Source organism: Panthera pardus, unplaced genomic scaffold, assembly GCF_024362965.1.
Source record: "Panthera pardus isolate Hobbes unplaced genomic scaffold, ASM2436296v1 HiC_scaffold_16, whole genome shotgun sequence".
NCBI lineage: Eukaryota > Metazoa > Chordata > Mammalia > Carnivora > Felidae > Panthera > Panthera pardus.
Genome location: NW_026526721.1, coordinates 82,466,119 through 82,492,164, shown reverse-complemented (window position 1 = coordinate 82,492,164; position 26,046 = coordinate 82,466,119). Strand labels below are relative to the sequence as shown.

The 26,046-nt window shown below is 43.9% G+C and overlaps 1 protein-coding gene across 6 annotated transcripts in view; it reads right to left on the bottom strand.

Moving 5' to 3' along the window:
• ABCC5 (ATP binding cassette subfamily C member 5) overlaps positions 1 to 26,046 on the bottom strand; it is a 90,102-nt gene that overhangs the window by 20,722 nt on the left and 43,334 nt on the right. For all 6 annotated transcript variants that reach the window (XM_053903591.1, XM_019463315.2, XM_053903590.1 and 3 more), the window contains 15 exons: positions 25,333 to 25,481; positions 24,832 to 24,939; positions 20,652 to 21,008; positions 17,586 to 17,657; positions 15,250 to 15,374; positions 15,055 to 15,127; positions 12,198 to 12,401; positions 11,200 to 11,343; positions 8,545 to 8,647; positions 5,930 to 6,114; positions 5,400 to 5,546; positions 4,964 to 5,093; positions 3,378 to 3,531; positions 3,165 to 3,293; positions 788 to 974 (listed from right to left, as the gene is read on the bottom strand). In XM_053903591.1, the coding sequence (XP_053759566.1) occupies positions 788 to 974; positions 3,165 to 3,293; positions 3,378 to 3,531; positions 4,964 to 5,093; positions 5,400 to 5,546; positions 5,930 to 6,114; positions 8,545 to 8,647; positions 11,200 to 11,343; positions 12,198 to 12,401; positions 15,055 to 15,127; positions 15,250 to 15,374; positions 17,586 to 17,657; positions 20,652 to 21,008; positions 24,832 to 24,939; positions 25,333 to 25,481 (2,267 nt within the window). The remainder of the gene's footprint in view (positions 1 to 787; positions 975 to 3,164; positions 3,294 to 3,377; positions 3,532 to 4,963; positions 5,094 to 5,399; positions 5,547 to 5,929; positions 6,115 to 8,544; positions 8,648 to 11,199; positions 11,344 to 12,197; positions 12,402 to 15,054; positions 15,128 to 15,249; positions 15,375 to 17,585; positions 17,658 to 20,651; positions 21,009 to 24,831; positions 24,940 to 25,332; positions 25,482 to 26,046) is intronic.

Here is a 26,046-nt window from a genome sequence, read left to right as displayed (position 1 = left end):
GTATCTCCTCTTGGTTTTCTTTTGCTACTTATTTATTTTGATCTTTCCCATAGGGAAAAATGTCAAACATATACAGGAGTAGAAAGGGAAGTATAATGAACTCCCATGTACTTAAAAAACTGTCAACTTAAAGGCAATATTGTATCATTTATACCACGCAACCCATCTGTATTATTTGAAAGCAAATTCCAGACATCCTATCATTTTATCCATAAATACTTTAGCTTACATCTCTCTAACATATAAAGACTCTTTTAAAAACACAATACCATTGTCCAACACCATGATGACACCTTAACAGCTTCAAATACGTAGTGCCCAAGTTCCCAATTGTTCTTTGAGCTTTTTAAAGACCTTAAGACTACCCCTAGGGGCCAGGTCTCCACGTGTAACAGTACTGGGAAAATCAGGGGCCTGAAAATAAAATGCATATAAGAAGCATACTGAGGACACAGTATTTTTTAGAAGACCAGGAAAAGGCCAGAGATGGGAGGGTGGTGAACATAGAAACCTACAATTAAGAAACTATTTTCAAAATCATGTTTATTTATGAAGAAACAGCACCTATTTCTTAAACACATGCAACAGACTTAAATCTCTTTGTTCCTATATAGCACTTGGATCTCTCTCCCATTCTCCCTGCCCAACCAAGCCTAGGTTGTTACTAACAAAGAGATGGACAGAAGCTCAAAGAGTCAAAGGCTTAGGGAGAGCCCCCTACCATGCCTCTCCTAGGGCAACACAGGACTCAAGTGAGGAGAGGTAATGCTCTGCCCCAGAGACTGACCTGGACAGCATAAGAGATAGCAAGACCCGAGTAGGCAGGGGGAATCTGCCCATGCATGAGAACAATCATCAGCCCAGTGGTGGTGATCAAGGCAATGCTGATCAGGTCCAGCCGCACAGCCAGCCACCGCATTGCACACGTGAACAAGAAGAAAGGACCTTGGTTGTTATCCAGTAGCTCCTGGTACCTGTGAGGGAGACAGAACACCTAATAGGCCAACAAAGCACTACACAGTCCTGGGGAGGGGTGATGTCAGAGTTCTGGTGGATTATGGATGGAGGGCTAACTTTTAAGTACTTCCTGTGTGTCACCAGGAAAATGCTATGGAAACCTAACGACTGCAGAGTATTCCAGGCTCCATACACAGGACAACTTGTGATTTTCCAGTTTTACTCCTTCAAAGAAACATACTAAATTTGTTAGGGAAAAATATCTACGTTAACGGCACAAGGAATGCACAGGGAAAAGAGACCAAATAAAGAGGCTGGTTAAGCTTTAGCAAAATGTCTTAGCTCAGGGGTCATTTCCTCAAAGAAAGAGAGGTTACACAGGCAAACTGCAGAAATGCCCTAGGGCCTGGAAAAATAAACTCACAGAGTGAATATGGTAAAATGGAAAATGTCTGCTGGGGCACTGATGTTGGGCAAAACGGTGCTTGTTTCCCAAGGCCGCAGAGCACAGAACCAGGAGCTAAACCACAGCAAAAAAAAGACCTGGACAACCTTTGCCACTGAAGGAGCGAGACACTACTGAACCTGGGGTCCTAGAGAGCAGATCAGACACCATCCAAAGGCTTGGGTGTCACATACAACTACAACTTCAGAGCAGGGAGTCTTGCCAGGCAAATGTACTTTGTTTAAAAAAAAAAAAAAAAAAAAAAAAAAAATCTCTTTTCTTCTTTATATATTTGGAGAAAATCTAGAAAATGTAGTAAAGAAGAAAACGCAGTATTCTCACCACTCTGTTAAAACCAGGGTTAATATTCTGCCATATCTTCTCTCAGTACTTTTTCTAATACACTTAAATTTATGTGTGCGTGTATATACACACACACAGTGTATTTTACTGTTTTTCTCTTAAGGTTAGGATTATTTTTCTGAGTCATTTAACCTAGACTTTCCATTCTAGATTTTCTTTTAATTAATTACCTAATTTTTGGAGTAGACAAGATATGCACAGAAGATTTAGAAGGCATAAAAAAGTTTTTTTTTTTTAATATTTATTTATTTTTGAGAGAGAAAGAGAGAGAGAGAGAGCACAAGCAGGGGAGGAAGGGACAGAGACAGAAAATCTGAAGTAGGGTCCAGGCTCTGAGCTGTCAGCACAGAGCCCGACGCAGGGCCTAAATTCTTGAACTGTGAGATCATGACCTGAGCCAAAGTGGGACACTTCATCAACTAATTCACCCAGGAGCCCTGGCATAAAAAGTTTTACCATGAAAAGTCAGTCTTTCTCCTGCCCATCCTCCAGCTACTCAGTTCCCCTTTCCAGTGGCAGCTAGTAGTTCCTTGTGCACCCTTTCAAGGATATTCTAAATGTCATCTATATAAACATATACTTAAAAGGGAGCATACCATGCACACACATCTGTATCTTGCTCTTTCACTAATGTATTTTATTCATTTATTTTTTTAATGTTTATTTTTGAGACAGAGAGACAGACAGAATGTGAGTGGGGGAGGGCAGAGAGACAGAGGGAAACACAGAATCTGAAGCAGGCTCCAGACTCTGAGCTTTCAGCCCAGAGCCCGATGTGGGGCTCGAACTCACAAACATGAGATCATGATCCGAGCCTAAGTTGGATGCTTAACCAACTGAGCCACCCAGGCGCTCCTCACTAATGTATTTTAGAGATTATTCCATATCAGTACCTATAGTACTGTCTCATTCTTCTTAAGGGCCACAGAGTATTCTATTTGGGTATACCATAGCTTGCTTAATCAGTTCTGTATTGAAGGACATTTAAGTTAGTTCCAATCTCTTGTTAATACAAAGCTCCAAAATGACTATCTATGTAGATAAATTTCTGATATAAACAATCTTCAGCAGCTAAAATAAAAATGTCAGTCTAATGTCAATGTTCATCTTCTACTGTTTCAAAAAAAGAAAAGAAAAAAGGAAAACTCCTTCATATATAGCCATTTAGAGTCCAAAGCCAATAGACTCCAAAACCTGTATTTTGCCTTCTCATTTGCTTAGAAAGGAGTTCCAGCAAGTGAGTGAATAAATTTTAATCAGAGACCATTAGATCACTAATACTTTTTTTGTAATGAGCTTTACAATCCCCAACTCTGGCCCTGAAAGGCTTCTTGGACTTATTAAATGCCGGTGTGTTGACCCCCCCCCTTTGAGCCCTCTGGCCGCCATCAGCACTGACCTGTGCAGAAATTCCTGCCCTTTGTTGTAGGCATGGATGGTGGCAAGGCCCTGTATGCTGGATGTGATGTGGGAGAGGAAAGGTGACTGTGTGATATTGTCCAGACGCTTCAGCTCTCGAATCAGCACCCTGGAGAGAGAATGAGTTCCATGTCAGAGTGGTAGACCAGCAACTCTGGCTTCATGCTGGAAGATGTAAACACTTCTTGTTTACCTGGAGACAATGTGCAGAACTGAAAAGAGGATGAAGAGGGGCCCCACCGCCACCAGGAACCATGGGAAAACTCCAGCGATCATTCCAACACAGAAGAACACCAGGATGACATTTTGGATGAACATCTCAGCCTGGAAGGGCAGGCGGACATCAACTGCAGAAATCATAAAGGAACAGGGAAAATGAGACCAAAAATTTTTAAAAAACACAAAAAGATTCCACAAATTTTCTGTCTGAAATTTGTGTGTTGTCTTTTAAATCAAAGAAAAATCTAGAAACCTGGTTGCTCTAATTTTTCTTGTCCCAGGAAATTCTAAGTGATCTTTCTTTCCCCAGTCCCTCTTTTGGGTTTACCATGCCACCCAATCACTTTAAACATTTTTTCCCTTTACAAAATAAATATGCTTGTTGCAAAATATTTAGAAAATAAATATTCAAGAAGGAAAATAAAAATGATCTTTATTCTTACCAGTATCAATAAACTGCTGCTAACATTTAAGAAATTTTTCATTATGAAAAAATTTAAACGTACACAAAAATCAAAGGAGTATAGAACCTTCAACAGTTAACAACATTTTATTCATCTCCTTTTAGTTATATCCTCTCCCAACTTTTTCTTTTTTTTTTGTTTTGTTTTGTTTTTTTGTTTTTGGCTGGAGTATTTCATAAAAATCCCAGACATGTTGATATCACTGATTTTTTTCTTTCCATCTTTTCTCCGTGTGTGTGTGTGTGTGTATGTGTGTGTGTGTATGTGTGTGTGTAGAAGAAATGGGATCGTGTCATGCATCAGTTCTGTATAGTAGTGATGGTTCTGATCCCTTGTTACTTCTGGTCATAGCTTTACATTGGCTTATCAACATCTGAAACATGTCCTTGGAGGCAACGCAGGGTGACAGTTAAAAGCATTAGCTCTAGGTGAAAAGATCTGGGCTCAATTCCCAGTTTTGTTATCTAATAGCTGTGTAATCTTGGGCAAGTTGTTTAACTTTTCTAGACATCAGCTTTCCCATATAGTCAGTGGATGAAGCAATACCCACCCCCCTAGGGCTACTCTGAAGATGAGGATAATCCATCTAAAACATTCAGTACACTGCTGGTTACACGGTAAGCCATCAATAAATATCAGGTGCCACTACTATTATTCTGGGCTATGAGAAGTATTTAAGCTCTGGTGCTGGCACAGCCCATGTGACATCCAGAAAACCTGCCAGAGGTTGTAGGGGTCCAGGAACCAACACTGCCCTCAAAGTAAACATGTTTTGGAATCTCAGATGCTCCCATCCAAAGCATTTATGCCAACTGAATCCTCAGAACTTATTTTCAGGTTTAATGAGATCAAATGAGAAGTTAGATGGCAGGTAAGAAATCAGATGGGTCCTTAGCCTAAGTACAAGTTGCAATCTGGAGAAAATGCCAAAACTAACATGTTCCTGGTGTGGACACCAGCACACCTGGTGAGAGCCCCTGTGCTCTCAGAATCTAAGGCTGGATAGATGTGCACACCTGGTGAGCATCTAGAAGGCTGGAGAGCACAGGGAGCTGCAGCTTGGGCTCCAGAGCATAAAAGAAGAAGCGAGAAATACCTTCATCCATGTCTTTGGAAAACCTGTTGAGAATCCTCCCTGTGGGGGTGGTGTCAAAAAATTTCATAGGGCTTCGAAGGATCCTTCGGAAAAGTTCATCATGGAGCCGGGAAGAGGCTCGCAGTGTGCCCTAAAGAGCAGAGGACAAAGTGATCATGGCTCAGAGACCCAGGGACTCAGGCAGACTCAGTTCCTATTTATCCAGGTCACAACTCCACAGGACATCCAATCCCAAAGCTGGAGAAGGGCAAATGGTCATGGAGGAAAGAGGTGGGTACTAAGAAAAGGCTGGGGCTAATGGGATACAGGTCATTTCAGCTAGGGCCATCTTGCTTCAGAGATGCTCCCCTGCTCAGAATTGACCTGAGAGAAGCCATGCCAAAGTCTGACCACGGAGTTATCAGGGAGAGGATGAGCAGAAGTCACCACTGCATACCTTGACAAAGACAACTCCTCGAATGGCTTTCAGGATCAGCATGACTGCCATGGAGAGGGCGTAGATGCTGGCATAGTACTGCATGAGAGGATTGTCCTTCATGCTGCTGCTCATAGAGGTCTTGTTCCCTTGTGTCACCGTGGTGTTCTGTTTGGAGGCAAGGCTGTGTGAGGCAAGACTCCTATAGACAGCAAAGAACTCCTACTCAGGGCCATTCTCAGTTCAAGGGAAGGTGCAGAATAATGACCATGGGATCTGGTTGTGGCAAACACAGGCAGGCTTTGGCCCCCACTTCTCTCTTTTCTAAATGAGGGCAGACAGCTTTCAGGTGTCCTATTGCTGCATGAGCTGGTTAGGGAGCAACTATCTTGTGAGGTTACATTAGGGACTCGTCTTTTTTATCCTGGGTAATCCTTGTTTATTGGTTCTTTCAATCAAAAACTGAGCAGTTTCCCCAAGAACACCCAGAGAATACAAAGAAATGGCCACATTATTAGACATATAATTTTCCCATTAATGAGTAACCTTACCCCACTTCCTTGCTTGATCCAGTAACTCAACCACCAATTGCTGAAAGCTGTGCTGCCCACATTCAGCATGAAAAGGGATATAATGACTAGGAATGCCAAGGGGCCCCCAGCAGCCTGGATGTAGACGCCATATACTGACCAGGGCACTGAACCCTGCCCCTTTTCTTCCAGTTGCACCAGCTGCCCTAGGTAGGAAAAAAAAAACAACAAAAAAAAACACCATAAACTCAGCAGAAAAAGGCTACTTTTCTAAAACTGAGTCACCTATAGAAGAGCAAAATCAAAGAAAACCAATAGTTTCACATAGCTCTAGATCAGAATTATTTCCTCCTTATTAGAATATTATTCCCTTTAACATTTACTAAGCACCTATTATCAAGTGGGCCCCAGATGAGTCCCTGGAGCAGTAAAGAGGATTAAGACTATGTCCCTGCCCTTAAAATCTGGCTGAGGATCCTTCCACAGCCTGGTAGGACAGACAGATAAAACAAGCATATAATTATAATAAAATGTGCTAAATGCCATGTTAGAGACATATGCAGGGCAACATGGGAACATCCAGGTGTGCCTAAACTATTTGGGGAAACTGTTTCAGGGAAGACTTTCTGTATGGTCTCAAAAGGTATGCCAGGTTTGACCAGGTGGGGAAAAGATGGGCACTGGCCCAGAGGTGGGAAAATAGCACAACCAAATCAGCCAAATCAGCAAGGCTAGAATATTAAGTGCAGCTAAGAGTAGCAGGAGATAAGGTTGATTAGTAGGGAGGCCGTGGTCAGAGGATAAAGGCATTTGAAATTCATCCCTCAGATAAGAATTTCTCCCAGCAGGGCACCTGGGTGGCTCAGTCGGTTAAGCATCCCTGCATCCGGCTCTGTGCTGACAGCTCAGAGCCTGGAGCCTGCTTTGGATTCTGTGTCTCCCTCTGTCTCTGCCCCTCCCCCACTCACACTCTGTTTCTGTCTCTCAAAAATGAATAAACGTTAAAAAAAAAAAACTTCTCAAGAGAATGGGCTACAGGTGTGTGGAGATTTGACTCCTGCCTAGGCTACGGATGGCCAGATCAGCCGCCTCAGGCAGCAAGCAACCTCATCCTGTTGTCCCTGTACAAATAATGGCATTTCCTACGCGTGCCCTATCAGGACAAGGATTAGGAAACACTGCTTTGAAATGGGAGGCTCCTGAAAAGACTTCCTGAGGGAAAGTGAGTTAGTTGGTCTCCTGTTTTTAACTAGATCTTTCAGCTGTCTGTATGGAGGACAGATTTAAAAGGAAGTAGCTATAATACTCTAGGTACAAGATGATAAAGGCCAAAACTAGGGCCGTGGCAATGGGGATGGAGTTTCAGGAGGTACATTCATTCAGACATGGTGATTGGCTGAGGAGGAGAGAAAAGTTCAAGGGTCTCTCCTAGTGTCTCCCAGGGATCAGGTGACTGATGCTGGTGCACTAACACAGAGAAACAGCTCTACAAAAAGCTAGCGCCTCTATATCATGGTCAATGTTTAATTATCTTGGAGCAAGCCTCGTGTGCCTGGAGTACTTGAAGAGTTATGAGTAACCAGGTCAGGGGCTCTGCAGATGAGAACAAATGTTCCCTAAGGGTATTCTGGGTTTTTTTAATACTGCCTATGGCAGGAACCAACAGATAACTCAGGCTTCTGTGCTATGTTTGCTTCCTGTGTAGAGGTATCTTACTTAAACCACACCCCAATTCAAAGTCTCATACATGGTTTATGAAAAGGAAGAAAAGCTCCAGAGTGTACTAAATCAGGGTGGTTAACTCCCAACACCAAACATCCACAGCTTTAAGAACAAGGAAGTGAAAACGGGCCAGGGCCAAAGCACAAGCAAACCCAGGGAAGGTCCTGGTTTCAGAACACTAGGTGACATGATGACACAACAAAACCAGAGCTTTAAAACAGACACATTCCTTTCTTTCCTTTCTTTTTGGTAAACTGATATGCAGCTTGAAATTCACAAAGGTGAAAGAAAAGACCTAAGGTATTGTAAGTAGCTTTCCTAACTCTCAATGTTTGTTTTATTGCTAAGATAAAGGATTTAAAAAACAAACAAACAAAACAAGACTCCCCAGGACTTGTTTCCCCAGGACTCCCCCTGGGGAAAGTGCAACAGGAAAAACCTGCGCTATAAACTCTTCACCACAGCCCAGCTGCAGCCTTGTCGGAAAAAGCCAGGAGTGTATCATTCTAACGAGGGAGCTACTGAGGATACAGGCACTGCTGGTGCTGGAACATCTCTGCCTAGACTGGCACTGACTTCTAAAGAGCAGAGGTGAATCGCAGGAGGAAGGGTGTATCTGTAGCCATTATTCCATTTTTCCTCACTCAAGATGACTCAGCTGATTGTTGACACCTGACCCACACTGCAGAGAGAGGAGGCAGAGGATTAAAGGTCCTTCTTACTGCTTTGGTCTGTTTAAGCAAACAGAGGGTGCGCCTCATGATCTCCCAATATTCTGTAAGACTGTTATTCCAGAGGTAAAAGGCCAGAGACTCTAGAACACACAATGCTGTCAAACATTATGAATCACTACTTGGCATAAAGTTTCTAATAAACTTTAATGACAAATCTAAGAGGTCAGAAAAGGTCGTTACCTTCCTCTGGCTTCGCTGCTTTCTCCTTCTTTACTGATCCTGTTTTAGGACCCTTGTCTTGTGATTTCTTCTGTGAACCGCTGGTTTCTTTTTTTGAATTAATCTAATAAAAAAAAAAAAAAGTGTCTCCAGTTACAAGGCAGCCATTCAGACAAAGGTCCATAGGACATACTCGAGAATTCATCTGGCAAGCTGCTGCTACTCTTGAGAAGAAACACATCAAAACCTCTCAAAAGGGCTACCTATTCTCATTTCTTGTGCTTCCTCAACTCCTTCAATCTTTGAGATCTGGGTTCCTACCCTTGTCATTCCATTGACATTGCTCTCCCCAATGTTCTCAGCCACTCCAACTTGCCCAAAGTTTTAGGGCTGGGGTCATTTCCATTCCTCTCACCTCTTATCTCCACATTACTAAATCAAGTCATAGATCTGATCATTTCCCACTGCTACTACAGGATAAAATCAAACTTCTCAGCCTGATTTTGCAAAACCTCCATATTCTCACCCCAGCCTAACTCTACATGTTTCTCTCCCATTCCCATGGCTTCTACTCTACAGCCACATTGGATTTCATACCATTCCTCACACCACACTGCCATTCTCTACTTCTGGACCTTTGTCCACAAGGGTTCTTCACTTGGAATGCCTCTCTCCTCATCCCAACTCAGTTAGTTGTTCCCATTCAGAGGGATTCAAATCTTATATCCTCCCTGAGGCAACTTAGACTCCTCCAGAAGAGAGCTCACCTCTCCCCTGTTCTCCCAGGCACTTGTTCTCCCAGGCATGCTGCTGTAGATGTGACCTGGTATTACAGTCCCCTGTAAGAGCATAAGAGCATTGATCTTTCCTAGGAGAATGTGAGTCCCTCAGGGATGGAGAGGATGTCGGACTCATGGTGATAACCAACATTCACAGGGCGAGCCCTAAGCACTGCCCATAATAGGGCACAAATGGACTTAATATAAACACTCATCAGGGGCACCTGGGTGGCTCAGTGGGTTAAGCGTCTGACTCTTGGTTTTGGCTCGGGTCATGATCTCATGGCTCATGAGCTCGAGCCCCCATTGGGCTCCTCACATCCGGCTCCATGCTGGCAGTGTGGGGCCTGCTTGGGAATCCCTCTCTCTCTGCACCTCCCCTGCTTGTGTGTATGCTCTCTCTCTCTCTCTGAAAATAATAAATAAACTTGAAGAAAAAAAAAAAGAAAAAAAAAAAGATGAGGAAACCAAAGCTCAGGAAAGTTAAGTGACATATTGGAAGTATGTTCTCTCTGCTGCAATACACTGACTCTCAATATTCTTTTATTCCTCAGACATTTCCTATTTTAACTTCTCTCCCTCTCATTTTCCCCTCCATGTCTACAGTGAGGAGGAAAACTTCTGAAGCGTCTAAAGTACCCTAAGACTCATAAGGAGAGATCATAAAATCCAAATCTGGATTCTGGCATCTCTATAGAAGTTCCTGGTGACACTCTGAAATGCTTGAGTTATCCCCAGAGGCCTAAAATACATTGGTCACGAACAATTAGTTGTTCTGTATCTGAAATCAAAGAGGATGACACCCAAAGACTGAAATAGGACTCCCAGAAAAGGCCCCAAAAACTCTGCTTTTATCATGCATAGACATCAAAATGGTAGCTAAGAAGTTGCTTTTAGGCTAGCCTGAGTGCACCCCCAGGACCCAAGGTGACCACAGAATAAGGAGTTCAATATGAGAGCAGGTTGGTAAGAAGGAAAAACAACGTCTTTGGTGTTTGCCTAACTTGGAGCCCGGAGTAAAGCCATGGAAAGCTGCCATCTTTCTGTGCTGCCACAGGAGGCAGGGTAGCAAGGCAGAAACAGCACCACGGAGTCAAATCACCCCCTTGTTAGTGAGCTGCTTAACTTTTCAGATCTTCCATTCCCTCAGCTGTAAAAGTGGGGGATAATCCCCTTTTGCCACAGAGCTCTATTAAAATGACTAAATGGACGATCTCGCGGTCCGTGAGTTCGAGCCCCGCATCAGGCTCTGGGCTGATGGCTCGGAGCCTGGAGCCTGTTTCCGATTCTGTGTCTCCCTCTCTCTCTGCCCCTCCCCCGTTCATGCTCTGTCTCTCTCTGTCCCAAAAATAAATAAAAAACGTTGAAAAAAAAATTTAAAAAAAAAAATAAATAAAATGACTAAATGGGATGACATCTATAATGTGTCTAATCCAGTAATTGGGACATAGTAGGTGTGAGTTAGTGAGTGCCAAGTCAGCAGTCAAAGCACCACGGATCATTTTCAAATGTATGCAATATTTAATTTCTCTTCCCTCACTCCTTATTCTCTCTTGTTTATTTAAAAAGGAGCTCCATAATGCTTCAATCAGGATTGGTCGCGTTTATGAAGCTAAGTTATGACTGAACAACACTGAGCCCATATATCCTTCTCCCTGTCATTGCCTTATTAAATAAGTTCTCAGTGGCAGAAGACACTGGCTCACCAGCCATATAATCCTGCTCTTCTAGAGTAGAAACAGTATGTGAACCAGCACAGCAGTCTGGTCACTAGAAAATAGGGCCCCTTCCAATAAGACAGACACTGAGTTCAGCTGAGATCTCTCCATCAATCACTATGGTCGTGTCTCCCTTGCTAGAAAAGAGGAGGCACACACAAACACCATGAGAATCTTACCTCAACTGGGGGTGTCTCTCCCAGCAACAGGTTATTAAAAATGGTAGCATAATCACCATTTAAATTCATCAGCTCCTCATGGGTGCCTCTTTCTGTAATACAGCCCTCTTTCATGAAGATCACTTCATCACAATCAGCCAGGTACTGGGGACAAAGGCAGGGACAACACAGTGTTGCTGAGATTTGTGCAAATACATTCAATACCTATACCTTAGTTCAGAGGTTCTTAGCTGGAGGCAATGGAGCCTCTCGGGGGACATCTGGCAATATCTGGAAACCTTTCTGGTTGCTACAACTGGGGGCAGGGTACTGCTGTTATCTATCTAGTGGATAGAGGCCAGGAGCTCTCTGGGCCCAAATGTCAATGGTACCAAGAGCGAGAGAACCCTTGCTTTAGTTTATTGTGGCTTGTGACATAGTTCAAAAAACGTCTCCCATTTTTGGCATAAATCTGTCGATGGAGCCACATAAGCCTTGCATTAAACTTCACACCCTTTTGTTGCACTCAGAAGTGCATACAATTACAGACTTTCTGTTGCAGAATGGGGGATTAGCCCCCTAAACTTGACGACATATGCAAAGCAGATGGCAACATCCTGGAGCTGCTCTCCAAAGTGGCTGCTTGTCTTGGAATGACAGAGGGAGAAGAGCTTGTTTTCCTTAAACAGTTCCCACTTGCATATAGATATTAACACAAGCTTTCCAAACTATCTCATACCCAAACTCCAGTTTTAGCCTATTCCTCTTAGCCCTTTTACTTACTGATTTACATGCAAAAGCTAACATGCTCCAAGGATCTCTAATTCAGATGGCCATCTGGTACACCAGTACAATGAGTTTTATTGGTACATTGGGCCGGGAGCTATTTGCTGAGGAAATAAACACTGATGACTCCAGGAACCTCTAAGGAGTCCCGTGAAGGTACCTGGACCAGGCCCACCTCCCTGTTTCTGATTTCCCAAGCCAAGGTGGGCAGCCTGAGGAAGAATGCTCCATACCTGTAACTGGTGGGTAACAAATAGAACTGTCTTAGACTTTAAGTGCTTCTGGATAGCACTGTTGAAGATGTGGTTGCCCACATGGGCATCTAAGGCACTGAGGGGATCATCCAGGATGTAGATGTCCCGGTCACTATACAAGGCCCGGGCAAGGCTGATCCTTTGGCGCTGTCCACCACTCAGGTTCGCTCCTCGCTCGCCAATCTACAGGAGTCCAGAAAGCATAGTGAAACCTCCAGTTCAAGTCCAGTACCTTACTTAGTGATCACCCCAGTCACTGCTCCTCTGTTCCATCCATACCAGCTGCTTCTACTGAATTCCCCACCTGGATGAACTGCAACTCTTGATCCTCCAGGGCCCACACCAGAACCAGGGAAGCCAGCCCAGAGGAAGACAACTCTTCCTCTCCCATAACCAGCTGGTTACTACTCAGCCTTACTACCTCTGGCTTTACACTCCCCCTTGACATACCATCCCAATCCATTATCTATGGGCAGAAAGATCTTTCCAAAACACAAAGCTGACCATGTCCCACTCTCGCTTAAAACTCCCTTTCGAGGGGCGCCTGGGTGACTCGGTCAGTTAAGTGTCAGACTTCAGCTCAGGTCATGATCTCACAGTCTGTGGGTTCAGGACCCGTGTTGGGCTCTGTGCTGACAGCTCAGAGCCTGGAGACTGCCTCAAATTCTATGTCTCCCTCTCTCTCTACTCCTCCCCTGCTCACTCTCTGTCTCTGTCTCTCTCTCTCACTAAAATAAATAAACATTAAAAGAAAAGAAAAATCTCTTTTTCAAGAGCCCTAAGAAACAAAATCTAAACAAACATGTCACAGAAGGCAGGCCCTTTGCCACCTGGCTCCACTGCCAACCCTCTCTTCTACTGTCTGGGATTTAAGCCATTTTAAATTGCGTGTGTATCTGAACCCTCACGACTACTGTCATGTCTTTTCTGTTACCATATCTGCTCAGTTCTGACATCCTCTCCTCTGTGAAACATCTCCCACCCTCTTCTCTGCTACTACCCAAAAAGGGGGGGGGGGACTTTTTTCTTTTTTTAATTAAAAAAATGTTTTTTTTAAGTTTTGAAAGGGGACTCTTTCATCAACTTATTTTGTGCCTATTCAAGTATCTCATCCTCTCAGCTATAAGCTTTTTGAGGGTATAGATCATTCTCCTATTGCTTTATATCCCCAGTGCCCAGCCGTTTCTGTCTATGTAGCTGGCACATGAACATGTGAATAAATCAATTGTCAAATGGTAACTGGCTCTGTACTTAAAAAACCATTCATTGAATTCAGAGGTTTCAAATTTGAGCATGTATCAGGTCACCTGCAGGGCTTGTTAAAACGGATGGTTGGACCCTGCGCCTATGATTCAGTAGGTGTGGGGTGAGGTGTAAGAATCTGCATTGCTAACAAGTTCCCAGTAACATTGCTGCTGCTGATCCACTATGAATCCGGGAACTAAGATTTGAGTACCATTGAACTAAAGAAACCATTCTGGTTTGAAGGATTTAACTCAAGTCTGATGAAAAAAAGTGCAGGCCCCAGAGACCTCCAGGGTAGGTCACGGGAGACAAATATCAACAGGGAAGGACACAAGCCAGTTCCAAAGACTCACCTCTGCAAACTGCTCCAGGGCAGAGAGCCAAAGAAAGAGGCTTTTGTGCTAAGGCCTCTTTCTTTCTAATTGAAAAGGGCTCTCTGCAGACTGTATATCAGTAAGGATATACAGGATTCTGGTCGGCAGAATGAAGTTCAGAGAAGCTCAACAAGCACATGCTTGACTTATGGTTTTTTAAATGAATAGTGTGGAAAACATGAACTCTGAATCAACAATGGGATTTTGTTTAAAATTTGTATGACGTACAGAATGGCTAAAATTAACAACCCAGGCAACAACAGATGTTAGCGAGGAAGCAGAGAAAGGGAAACCATTTTGGCACTGCTGGTGAGAACGCAAATTGGTGCAGCCACTCTGGAAAACAGGATGGAGGTTCCTCAAAAAATTGCACGATCCAGCAATTGCACTACTAGGTATTTATCCAAAAGATACAAAAATGCTGATTTGAAGGGGCACATGCACCCCAATGTTTATAGCAGCACTACCCAGAATATGGAAAGAGCCCAAATGTCCATTGACTGATGAACAGGTAAAGAAGATGTATATATAATATACATACACCATGGAATACTACTCGGTGATCAAAAAGAATGAAATCTTGCCATTTGCAACAATGTGGATGGAACTAGAGGGTATTATGCTGAGCGAAATAAGTCAGAGAAAGATATCATATGATTTCACTCATAAGTGGAATTTGAGAAATGCAACAGATGAACATAGGAGAAGGGAAGCAAAACTAAGATAAAAACAGAGAGGGAGACAAACCATAGAGACTCTTAAATACAGAGAACTGAGGGTTGCTGGCGGGGTATTAGGTGGGGGGGATGGGCTAAATGGGCAATGGGCATTAAGGAGGGCACTTGTGGGGATGAGCACTGGGTGTTATATGGAAGTGATAAATCACTAAATTCTACTCCTGAAACCATTATTACACTATATGTTAACTAACTTGGGTTTAAATAAAAAATAAATAAATAAAATGATATGCAGATAGGGAAAAAATTCAAATGACATATAAAATATGTATACGTTTAACACAAGTAGTGTTGATAACCCCGCCCTAAGGAACACATGCTTTCCTAACATAAAGTTTCAATGAAAGCAAAACTCCCTGTGTGGGTACTCCTGCATTTAAGATGCATTACTAGTAGATGGTTCTGGCACAGCCCCGCAACCCATCTTCCAGAATCCTCTCTGTTAAACACATTGCCCCAACAGGGGCAGAAGGCCTGTACCTCAGTCAGGTCACTGTTGGGAAGAATGGCCAGGTCAGGCCTCAGGCAGCAGCTGTTGAGCACAGAGTTGTATCTGAAGGACATAAAGAGACGAAGCATCAGGGACATGTTTGGAGTAGAGCCTGCTGCCTTGGGCTGCCTTGAGTCTCACACGGCCAAGATGGGAAAGCATGAGAGAAACCAAACATTCCTTGCCTTTCTTCATCAAATTCCTTCCCAAAGAGGATGTTGTCTCTCAGAGTGGCATTGAGGATCCAGGCCTGCTGGGCCACATAAGCGAAGGTTCCACTGACTGCAATGCTGCCCTCTAGAAGTGTCATCTAGGGAGACAGACACCATCCAATGGCATCATGATGCAAAAACACCATCCTAAGCCAACAGAACCCCCCACATTGCACAATGGAGTTCAAAGTTTTGGCAATCTTCTTGGATGCTTTTGGACCCAAATCCAGACCTCACCTTTGTTCCACAGAGAGAGCTACAGCAGCAAATAAAATCAAAGTTCTCCTTGCTTATGTGTGATGGGAACCCAGCATAACCCATGACCTGAATGAACAAACACTTCATTCAGCAACCCATAAGCTACTCGATATCCTGTCTCCCTAACTGCAAACTGTTTTAACTAAGGGAAGCACTAGAGTGGAAGGTCCTTTCAGAATTCCCCTGGGGAGGATGCTGTAAGGATTTAGAGCTAGTCCCTGCCTCAAGACCGGGGCAGGCCAATTCATCTATAAAATTAATTACTCCAGGCTGTTGGCTAAACCAGCTGCTTCTGTAAAATGAGGACCAAAAGGAAAAAAATTTGTTAGACATGAACTAGTATTGCAGAGTATCCATACGATGAGGATGGACCCTCTCGTTCAACACGAAGGCACTGCATGATGAGCCATGTGTTTCGAGTTGTGTTTTCACTCACAGTGATTGATATGATTTATCCATTTTATCCTCTTTCGGGGTTCCTTTTGGGACTGGCAGTAGACATCTGTCTTGAGTTAGGGATGTTATAGCTTGAAACAAAGGTTCATTAGCCAGCCTGCACATTGAAGCTTGTCCTCTCAAACACCGTTAGCAGACAGTGTATGGAGAGAGGTGCACCCACCACAGACCATAACAGTGGTATTAACTGCCCAGAAACTGGTAAGCACGCCGCTATGCACCCCAAGTGTTCCGAAACCCACGGAGGGTCTACCGCAGAAACTCCACACCCACACTGCAGACTGCCAACACAGAGTTCAACTCCAAAGAAGCCAGGGCCACCAGCTTTACCAGCCTCCCTGTCAAAGAGATCGCTGTCAGAGATTTGGTCTAAAAGCAAAGCCCCACTCTGCTTTCAACCTAACCACCACCCACTCAACACCACTGCCCCCTCCCCCCTTCGTTTCCTCTGTGTCTCTCATCATTGACCCTTAAATCTGACCCCTAAGTTATCAGAACATCTAGGAGAGGTTTTGGCTTTTTACAAAGACCAAGGGCTGAGCCCAATCAGTAGAGTCTCATACAGCAGAGGGGTGAGAGGGTTGTCATTCCAGATGATGTGAACACAGCCTTCCTCAGACCACACTAGGTACCAAGGCTCTCAAGGAGAGCCACGCTCTACCAACTGTGACAGTGACACTCAACAAGAAAAAATATTCCATAACTGGACGCTACAAAACACCCTTCCCCAACTCCATCTCACATGAGTTTAATCTCCTCAATATGGATAAATGACTCATTGGACCTCATCCACCTGCGGGTAAGAATAAGCTCAAGTTTATCCTTATCTCAACCTTGTAAATCAAGCTGGTTCAATTCAAGATTAAAAGCAGGTGGAAGCACCTTGTGTTTTTTTCCCTATTATTTGGTTTTAAAACACAGTAAAAGATAATTTGTCTTAGCTGGATGACCTTTGCCCCTGACAGCCCTGGGCTGGCCTCTCTGTAAACCATTCACTCTCTGCCCTGGGCTATGCTTGTGGGTCTGGAAGGCATAGCTCCTCAACTAGACCACCAGCTCCTTGAGGGCATAATTCTTTCCACAGTTGGTTGAAAAAGGAGTGCGGCTTTGCTTCTTGAGGGCATAATTCTTTCCACAGTTGGTTGAAAAAGGAGTGCGGCTTTGCTTCTAGATCAAATCCTGATATCAATCTCTCTGACAGGGAGTCCGGTAAGGCTGGTCCACCCAGCTTCTTCAGCTTGTGGGCAGTATGCGGTTTGTTCACCTCTTATATCTGACATCTCCCAACACACCATCTGGCATTATATGCCACTTAATAAATACATGCCGAGTAAAAGAAGGCAGGAGAAATAGAGGACTCCAGCTAGACATCAACCAGTCATTCGTCAGGCGTGCACTGAGCCCGCTTCCAGATGCAACACCGTTAAGGGGTGGAAATGTGGGGGTGGGGGCAGGGGGCATAACGCAGACCAAGGGTTCATTTTGTTTCTGCCTTTCCTCTCTTCGAGAAAAGTAGTTCATTTTCCCCAAGACTCTTGTTAAGCCAATTCCAGAGAAAGAAGCAGAAAATGCCAAGGACAATAACAAAATATTACCTGGCCTAAAATGGCTGAAATGAGAGAGGTTTTTCCACTTCCCACACTGCCACAGATTCCAACCAGTTTACCCTGCACGAAGCACACAGAGAAAGGAGGGTCATTACAGGACCACTGACCACTTATCTCTAGGGACTGCTGATTTCTTCAAGGAAAAAGACATTAACGACAGGCCAACAATATGGGAACTATCATCCTGATGACTCTGCGTGTCACTTACCTCTGTTTCCTCCCTGTCAGCCACCTACTTCCTAGGGTTTCTGTGGGGATACACGGAGGTAACAGATGTGTAAGCCTTTTAGAAAAATTAAATATGCCGCACACATGACGGTCTCCCACATCACTTTTAGAAAGGCTCAGCCTCTTTCCTACTTTTTTTGGCAACCCATATTTTTTGATTATTTTTGCCGTTGTTTTTGGAAATAAGGGCAGGACTCTTAAAAAATTATTTTGCTGATTTTCATTTTATACGATTTTTTTCCTCTAGGGTCTATAAATTATTTTCAATAAAAACTATGTGCACTGTTGTTTCCATTTTTCTACAAAACATTTCCAAGAATCTGAAGAATATTGATACCATCAATTTCACTTAAAAATGGGGGAAAAAAAGCCTGTGATGAACTGAATATCCTCAGGCAAAATAATGAGTTCTCTTGACAGGTGGTGCTAAAAGTTTTCAAGGGCAGACTGGTGATTTTGAAAAGGTCACTTATTTAGCAACCCTGCATCGGCTCAAGCCTCGCAGCAAAGGAAGGAAGAGTGGTATGTAGAAGAACAGGGATTCTGGAGGCAGACAGGTCTCGCTGTGAACCCCAGCTCCATTAGAACCTGCCAAGTGTGTGATTGATGTCTGGTTACTTACACTAACACCGTCTGTCTCTCACTAGGCTTTGAGCAACTGGAGGAAAGGCGTTAACTTTGTAGAACCAAGGACTTTGTACAACCAAAGTATCTTCGTCTCGGACAAAGTATGTTGGACAAAGTTTTTGACGCTGTCATGGAGTTTGAAAGACTACAGCCTAGTGGTCATGAGGAGACCAAGTCACGGGTTCAATCTCTGCTCAAGTCAATTAGATTTACGCAAACAAAACCCTGTTCCCAAGAGTAAACGGCGACAAACAGAGATATCAACAAGGAAGTGCACGCCCGGGGTACAGACAAACATTAACTTCCCTTCCCCTCCCTGAAGAGGGGGGCCGGAAGAATTAAGGTATCCCTCTCCAAATAGCTAAAGGTCTGTCATGTGAATGTGGGCTCTAAAAGGGCAGAATGAAGATCAAAAGAAAGCAGAAGAGTACATTTCAGCTGAATATGAGGAGTAATCCTCTAATAGGGCTGTTTGGAAATGTAACAGAGCTACCGCACTAATCAAAATCATTATTAAATGAGAAGTCTGTTGTCAAGAGTTAACTGAAGTAAAGAACTGATGTCAGTGGCCTCCAGTGATAAACTACACTAGTGGTTTCAGGTGTTTTCACTAAGGACCATCTCTTGCTCTTGTTTATATCTTTCAAGAGCTGGGAGCTTTTTGTTCTCAGAGTCTATCTCTGGGTCTGTGTAGCATACGTTAGTCGGTGGCTGACTTTGATACACACTGCATTAAAACCCACTGCTCCCCACCTCCAGTTATGTAGGTAAAGTCTCACCACCACCCCTGGTCCAAGAGACACTTCTGGGTTAACTGGTCTCCTTTCTTGTTTCCCTACATACTCTTTTGACTCCAGAGGCTAAAATATTTCTCTCCATACATGAGTCAGATCTTATCATTCTTCTCCAAAGCCTCCAATGGATTCTCTCCCACTCAGAGTAAAGCCAAAGTCCTGTAAGGAGGCTCAGACACCCCAGCTGCCTCTCTGCCCTCAGCATCTACTATTTTCTCCTGTGCCACTCAGTACACTGCAGACTCAGGGCCTTTGTGCTTCTGTTCCTTCTGCCTGGAATGTTCTTCTTCCTCCAGATATCCATATGGCTCAGTCCATCACCTCCCTCCTGCCTTTTGCTCATATATTAGTTTTTAAATGAGGCCTTCCCTCAGGCAGGCTGTTAAAATCGTAACCACACCTACTCCAGGCCCCAGCATTCACAATCTTCCTCACACAGCCTTTATCACCACCTGACATACCATATATTTTACTTGTTTATTATCTGTCTTTGCCCACTAAAACATAAGCTCCAAGAGCACAGGGACTTTTGTTGGTTTGGTTTTCCACTGCTATAGCCCCAGCCCCACAACAGTGTCTGGCAGAAGGCTGGCACTCAAAAAAATGGCTGATGAATGTATGTATGTGTATATATATGTATGTATGTACACACACACACACACACACACACACACACATCTCAGACCCTCTAAATGGTGCACCCTTCAATATGGTGCTGGTGGGAACCAGTCATAGACTGTATTTGCAGAGCCCTGAAGTGGAGTCTGTTCCAGCCACTCTGTGCAGGAACCCCTCTGAGAGACTCTAGTCCTGTGCTACCTGGGCTGTGACATCATACACCATAATGATCCTTCATTTACATTAAAAATAAACAATTACAGAATCAATACGTTGTACGCCTGAAACTAATTTAACATTGGCTGTTAATTATACTTCCGTAAGGGTATACAAATAGATAAAAAATTACAATAGATTTGTCACTAATAGTAGCACTGAGAATTCTTCCTATGGGCCAGGTTCTGTGCTATGCACAGCTTGGTGGTAATGAGAAGCTCACCCAGAGTTATAATAACCGGAAATAATTATTACAGCTCACACACAACTCTAACAACTAGAATCTATTCAGAGCAAGATCTCGGAAAATCCACTTGAATGCTTCATTTCCTTGCTTGTAAAATGAGCATCTCATGAGATCAGTTGATATTAATTTCTATTGTTAGATGCCTAAATATGCCTTTGTAGAGTTGGAGCTGGCCAGATTTGTTCTTTAGCTCAAAATGAGTCCCCAGCCACAGAGGACTTTGCTATAAGGAAAGCAGCTGCCTACTCCGGCCGGAAGAGACACCCGCAGACACCTGCAGATGGATGGAGTGCAGGTGGGGAACGGGGGAGGCGGAGGGCTTACCTCTTCGATCTCCAGGTCGATGTTGTACAGGGTCCGCTGCAAGCGGAGGATCCCCAGGTGGATGTGCTTGCCCTCCTCCTCCTCAGGACTGGGCCTCTCATCGCTGTCCAGGAGGAGGTGGCCTTTCTGCTCTGCCAGTACCGCCTGCTGCTCAGTGCGCTGCAGCTGTCTCACCTTCTCTTTCTTGCCCCTGGCAGCCCTCTTGTCTTTTTTCGTTTTGGGGGTCAGCTTGGGTGAGTTCTGGACACTGCAGTGGGAGGAGTCCCATGCCAAGGTGGCATTTCTCACCTCTATCTTGATGTGAGGGCTGGCTGGTTTTTTCTTTATCATGTGAACCTCTTCCATCAGAAACAAACTCTGATAGGAGTTGTGAGAGAGGTGCAAAGATGAGACACTGGATCAAGACCAGGGGGACAAGCCTAGGGCGCACACTCACGTAGCAAAACACATCAGGCTATACAGTGGAAGGAAGCTGAAGGGCAAAAGGTAGCTCATTAGTGTAGCCCAGCCTCAGGCCCATCGAGAGGTCACAGGGGTGTGGGGACACCCTCAGAAGGGACAGCAGCCGTCTCAATGGCCCAGCGCTCCACACTACCAATCACATCCTAACCTACCTTTTCCTTTCTACCAATCTATCGTGGCCAAAGCACAATTAACTAACCTGTCTACAGCCCCTCGTTCTCACCCATGACTTGCCAAACAGCAGGTAGTAAAATGCAAGCAGAAAAACCAAAGGGCATGCTTCTCTCCTGAACAGACAGACCTTCATCACTCTGTTTCCCTTCCAGAACACTCCTGTGGAACCTCAAAGCCTATGTTCTTCCCTCACCTACAACATGGCTCATGTCTGGCGGGAAGAGGGAGCTGAGATCACGACCACGCCTAGCTTGATGGGTCGGAAGGGAGTACCTAAGGCCTATATCACAGGCAGAATGCCTCTTCTTGGCAACAAGTTCTCATGTCTTCAAAATCCTGCCTAGAAACTTGAGAGGATTCAAACAACCAAAGGAACAGACTTGGGAGGAAGTGAAGGCTATCTCCTCCCTCAGAAACATCCTTGGGAAACAACAAGATTTTCCTCCCACTTATTCCCAGAGACCCTCTGAGTTATGCTAGGGGAAGAAAAGAGGAATGATTGAAAAGCTGAGTGTTTCTGAAATTAGATTCAAAATACTAACTGCAATAAACCTTATATGTGCCCGTGATTTTGAATCCACTTCTGACAGCTCTCTTAAACTGGAGATCACAGAATGCTATCCCAGTTGGATTTCCAATATGATAAAAATAATTTTTTTAATAAAAAAAGGTTAAACATTACAAAGAAAGAAAGCACCTTTAGAGAAAAAGGTGACTTTCAGGATCAGGATTCTGCTTATTTACTGAGAACCCCCAACTATTTTAAAGTTTGTGGGTATTTTTTTTAATTAATTTATTTATTTTGAAAGAGACAGAGAAAGAGTGGGGGGAGGGGCAGAGAGAGAGGGAGAATCCCAAGCAGGCTCCACACTGTCAGCACAGAGCTCGACGCAGGGTCAAACTCACAAAGCTGTGAGATCATATGAACTGAGCTGAAATCAAGAGTCAGATGCTTAATTGACCGAGCTACCCAGGCACCCTTTTGCCGGTGTTATTAAATGTAACATATAATCCCCTTCCCTTAGAGTGAGCCCTTTCCCCTGGATCTTAAACGTGTAGCTTCCTCTTTTCCTTCCTTTGATTCCAACACCTCCTATACATTCCTAATCTCCAATCTTCCCAGAAGTGTCATGGTTCTAAATATCCTCGATAGTCTTCACTCTTGATCAACCTTAGGTTTAATTTCCAAAAACAGCTGTTGGTTTCATTTGTTCAGAGCCTTCTAGAAAGACTGAACTAAGAACAACATGCCAAATATCTTGACCACCTTCACAGAGTACACCCATATGCTGACAGATCTCCCACCACTGCTCTCCCCTAAGGAAATATTAAAAGGCTCTTTCAGGCCTCAAAGGACGATTAAAAAAATAAGCCTTTGCCTCTAGTTTGCACAGCTCCTTCCCCACATTTCCTTCCCATGGGCTCCCTGCAGCCTGCCTCCTCCTGAGACATGCTGAGGCACACAAGGGCCTTATAACACTTGAATTTATGTCTATCTGAACTGGCACCTTCCAGGACAACAGACTCTTAGAGGTACATAAACCATAAACCTCAGGGTGCCTGGGTGGCTCAGTCAGTTGAACGTCTGACTCTTGATCTCAGCTCAGGTCATGATCTCACAGTTCATGAGATCAAACCTGGTGTTGGGGTCTGTGCTGCCGGTGCGGAGCCTGCTTGGGATTCTCTCCTTCTCCCTCTGCCCCTCCCTTGCACATGTGCTCTCTCTCAAAATAAATAAATAAACATTTAAAAAAAAAACCAAAACACCAAACCCATAAACCTCAACTTTACCATAGGACAGTATCAAAACACAACCCTCATTCACTCGGAATGTATCTATTGAGCAGAAGAGGGGACAGAGGGTCGCCAGATAAAATATAGGACACCTCGTTAAATTTTGACTCTATACAACCATTGAGTAATTTTATAGTATAAGCATGTCCCATGCAGTTATTAACTAACTGGGTGTCTTGTCTTTTCATTTGCTAAAACTGGCAACCCTATACTGATGACTATCTTATCAGAAAAGTCACAGGGTGGCTTCTTACTGCCTTTCTACATGTTATCATCCTCCTGGAAGGAGGAGAAGGAGGGGAAAGGGGAGGGTGAGAGAGAGGAGGGGCTGGAGGAGACTGCTAAGAAGAATAAGACAGAATGGAACTGAAGTCTCATGGGGCATATAATACAGCTGTGAGTGATTTTGCTTCTATTATTAACTCTGAAGTTCCCTGGATAGAGGAAGGAGCTATGATGTGAAAAGCCACCTGCTAATACCAAGTCTTCACCAGTAAATGAAGACAAGAAAGCTCTTGAAAAACATGGGGAGGACAAACCTATACTATAAACTCTTATTCTTTCATCCAAGATACTACCAAATCCATCCACTAACAAGGACAGAGGGACAAACTTATGGTCAAAACATTTACTTTCTTCCAAGACTAGATACTGTAGATTGGGCAAAATAAAGCTCTGATAATAATTATACCATTTCTTTTATATAGCTCTGGCTCTTAGCCTTCTAGCAGCCAGGCTGGAATGAGGGAGGGCACAGAGCTGGGGATGCATTCTTGAGGACTGGCTTTCTTGCCCAAATAAAATTTGCCTTGTTAACTGTAAACAAATAGGATATAAATAAATCACAGAAAGCTATATTCCATTCTTCATATTCTCCATCATTCCAAATTTGTTTTCTCCTGAATATCTAAGGTGAGGATATCAATGCCTCAAACATCTGAGCCTCAAACCTTCAAGCAACAAACATTGCTTTTGCATTGTTCTCACTAGCCAAGAAGGCTTAGCAGGAGTCCAGAAGCTACTCCACACAGGGGCATTGTCAAGGAATTGCAGCCCACACAGGTGCTGTTCCTTTTTAAAAAAGTATTAACCATGATTTTCAAATATCCCTCTACCCTCCTCAACATATCTCATCTCTTTGTATTATTCTGAAGGCACAAAGAACACAACTGAGGCATGATCAACTAACCACCCCCAGAAAAACCCTGCTATCTCCTTAGTTGCACTTTGCAACGTGGTCTCATTTTATGACTATTCCCATATCACTGCATTCCCTGCATCATGAGTGGCAACTACAGGGCAGGGAAAAAAAGTATCAAAAAAAGGCTTAGCGTATTGACCAAACAAAATGACAACAGCATTTTGGTAGAGGCAGACGCTAGACTGAGGTGAAGAAAAGCTGACAGTCATATAACATTTCTGATCTTCCAGGTATGAATCACTGAAAGGCCTAGGAAGTTACGACATATACCCATAGAAGGGCCGGGAAGAAAGGCTCAGCTCTGAAGGGGAACACAAATCCTGGGAGCCCAGAACTAGGTGGGTCATCAATAAGAGGTAAATTTCACGTTCACAAGGTAACTAATCTCGTCCTTTAATTCACTCTCCTCCACTACCCTCTTTCTTACCAACTTGCCAAAAGGTGAAAAACCAAGTGCAGCCAGCCTTGTGTGGCCCATTGGAATAAAGGCAGCAGTGAGCTTTGCCAGGGATGGCTCCTGACATGGAGGAGGGGAAGGGAGCCACTCACCTTAAATCTGTCAACAGCAACCGATGCTTCCGAGAGGGATTTTACAGAGAATGGTGTTACTTTCAAAGCAAAAGTCATGGAATTGAAGACGGTCACCACTGTGAAAGCCTGAAAATAGGAAAAAATAACAAAACATCATCACTTTCCTTTCAGGTTTAAAGGAGGCTGAAACTTGACTGTCAAGTTGGTATGAGTCACATATGCTTTTTTTAAAGGTAGAGCTTTTATGAGACCTTCAATTAAAATTCTCAGTAAATCTGAACCAAAGGATGATCTGTATTTTCACAATTAAATCTGAAGTTGGGTTGACTTAAAAATAACCCATAACTTTATTTGTGCTTAGACCTGAGTCTTTACTCTTCTTACTTCTCAGCTTAATCACATAAAAGAAAAAATACCTTCTGATCATTGGGGGCACCTCCAAATCCAGAAACAAGAGGACCAGAGTATCTCTATATGTGGTATATCTAAAATTTTCCCAAGCCCTGAGGGCTCACCGACCTGTGCTGCCGTCAGGTCAAAGCCAAGGGTCATGTGAACAGAGAATGTCACCACGCTGGCAATCACCATCACAATGGGAGCTACACCAACAGTGATGCTCTGAAAGTATCCAGCTTTTTCCAATATCCGACGTTCCTCCTCTCGGATTTCTAAGAATAAAAAGCAAGCCAATTGCTGAAAAGCAAGCCAATTTGCTCCTCTGTCGCCAAAGACTTGGTAGGTCTTCAGTCACACAGGTTTTAAAACAACTCTTTGGGGTGCCTGGGTGGCTCAGTTGGTTAAGTGCCTAACTTTCGCTGAGGTCACGGTCTCATGGTTCGTTCATGAGCTCGAGACCTGCATCGGGTTGTCTACTGTCTGGGCAGAGCCTGCTTCGGATCCTCTGCCCACCTCTCTCCTTGCCCCTCCCCCACCAGCATGCACATGAGCGCGCTCTCTCTCTCCCTCTCTCTCAAAAATAAATAAGCATTAAGGAGTGGCTGGCTGGCTCAGTCAGTTGAGCATCTGACTTTGGCTCAGATCATGATCTCACAGTCTGTGGGTCTGAGCCCCACGTTGGGCTCTGGGCTGACAGCTCAGAGGCTGGAACCTGCTTCGGATTCTGTGTCTTCCTCCCTCTCTCTCTGCCTCTCCCCTGCTTGTGCTCTGTCTCTCTCTTTCAAAAATAAATAAACATTTAAAAATAAATAAATAAATAAGCATTAAAAAAAAAAC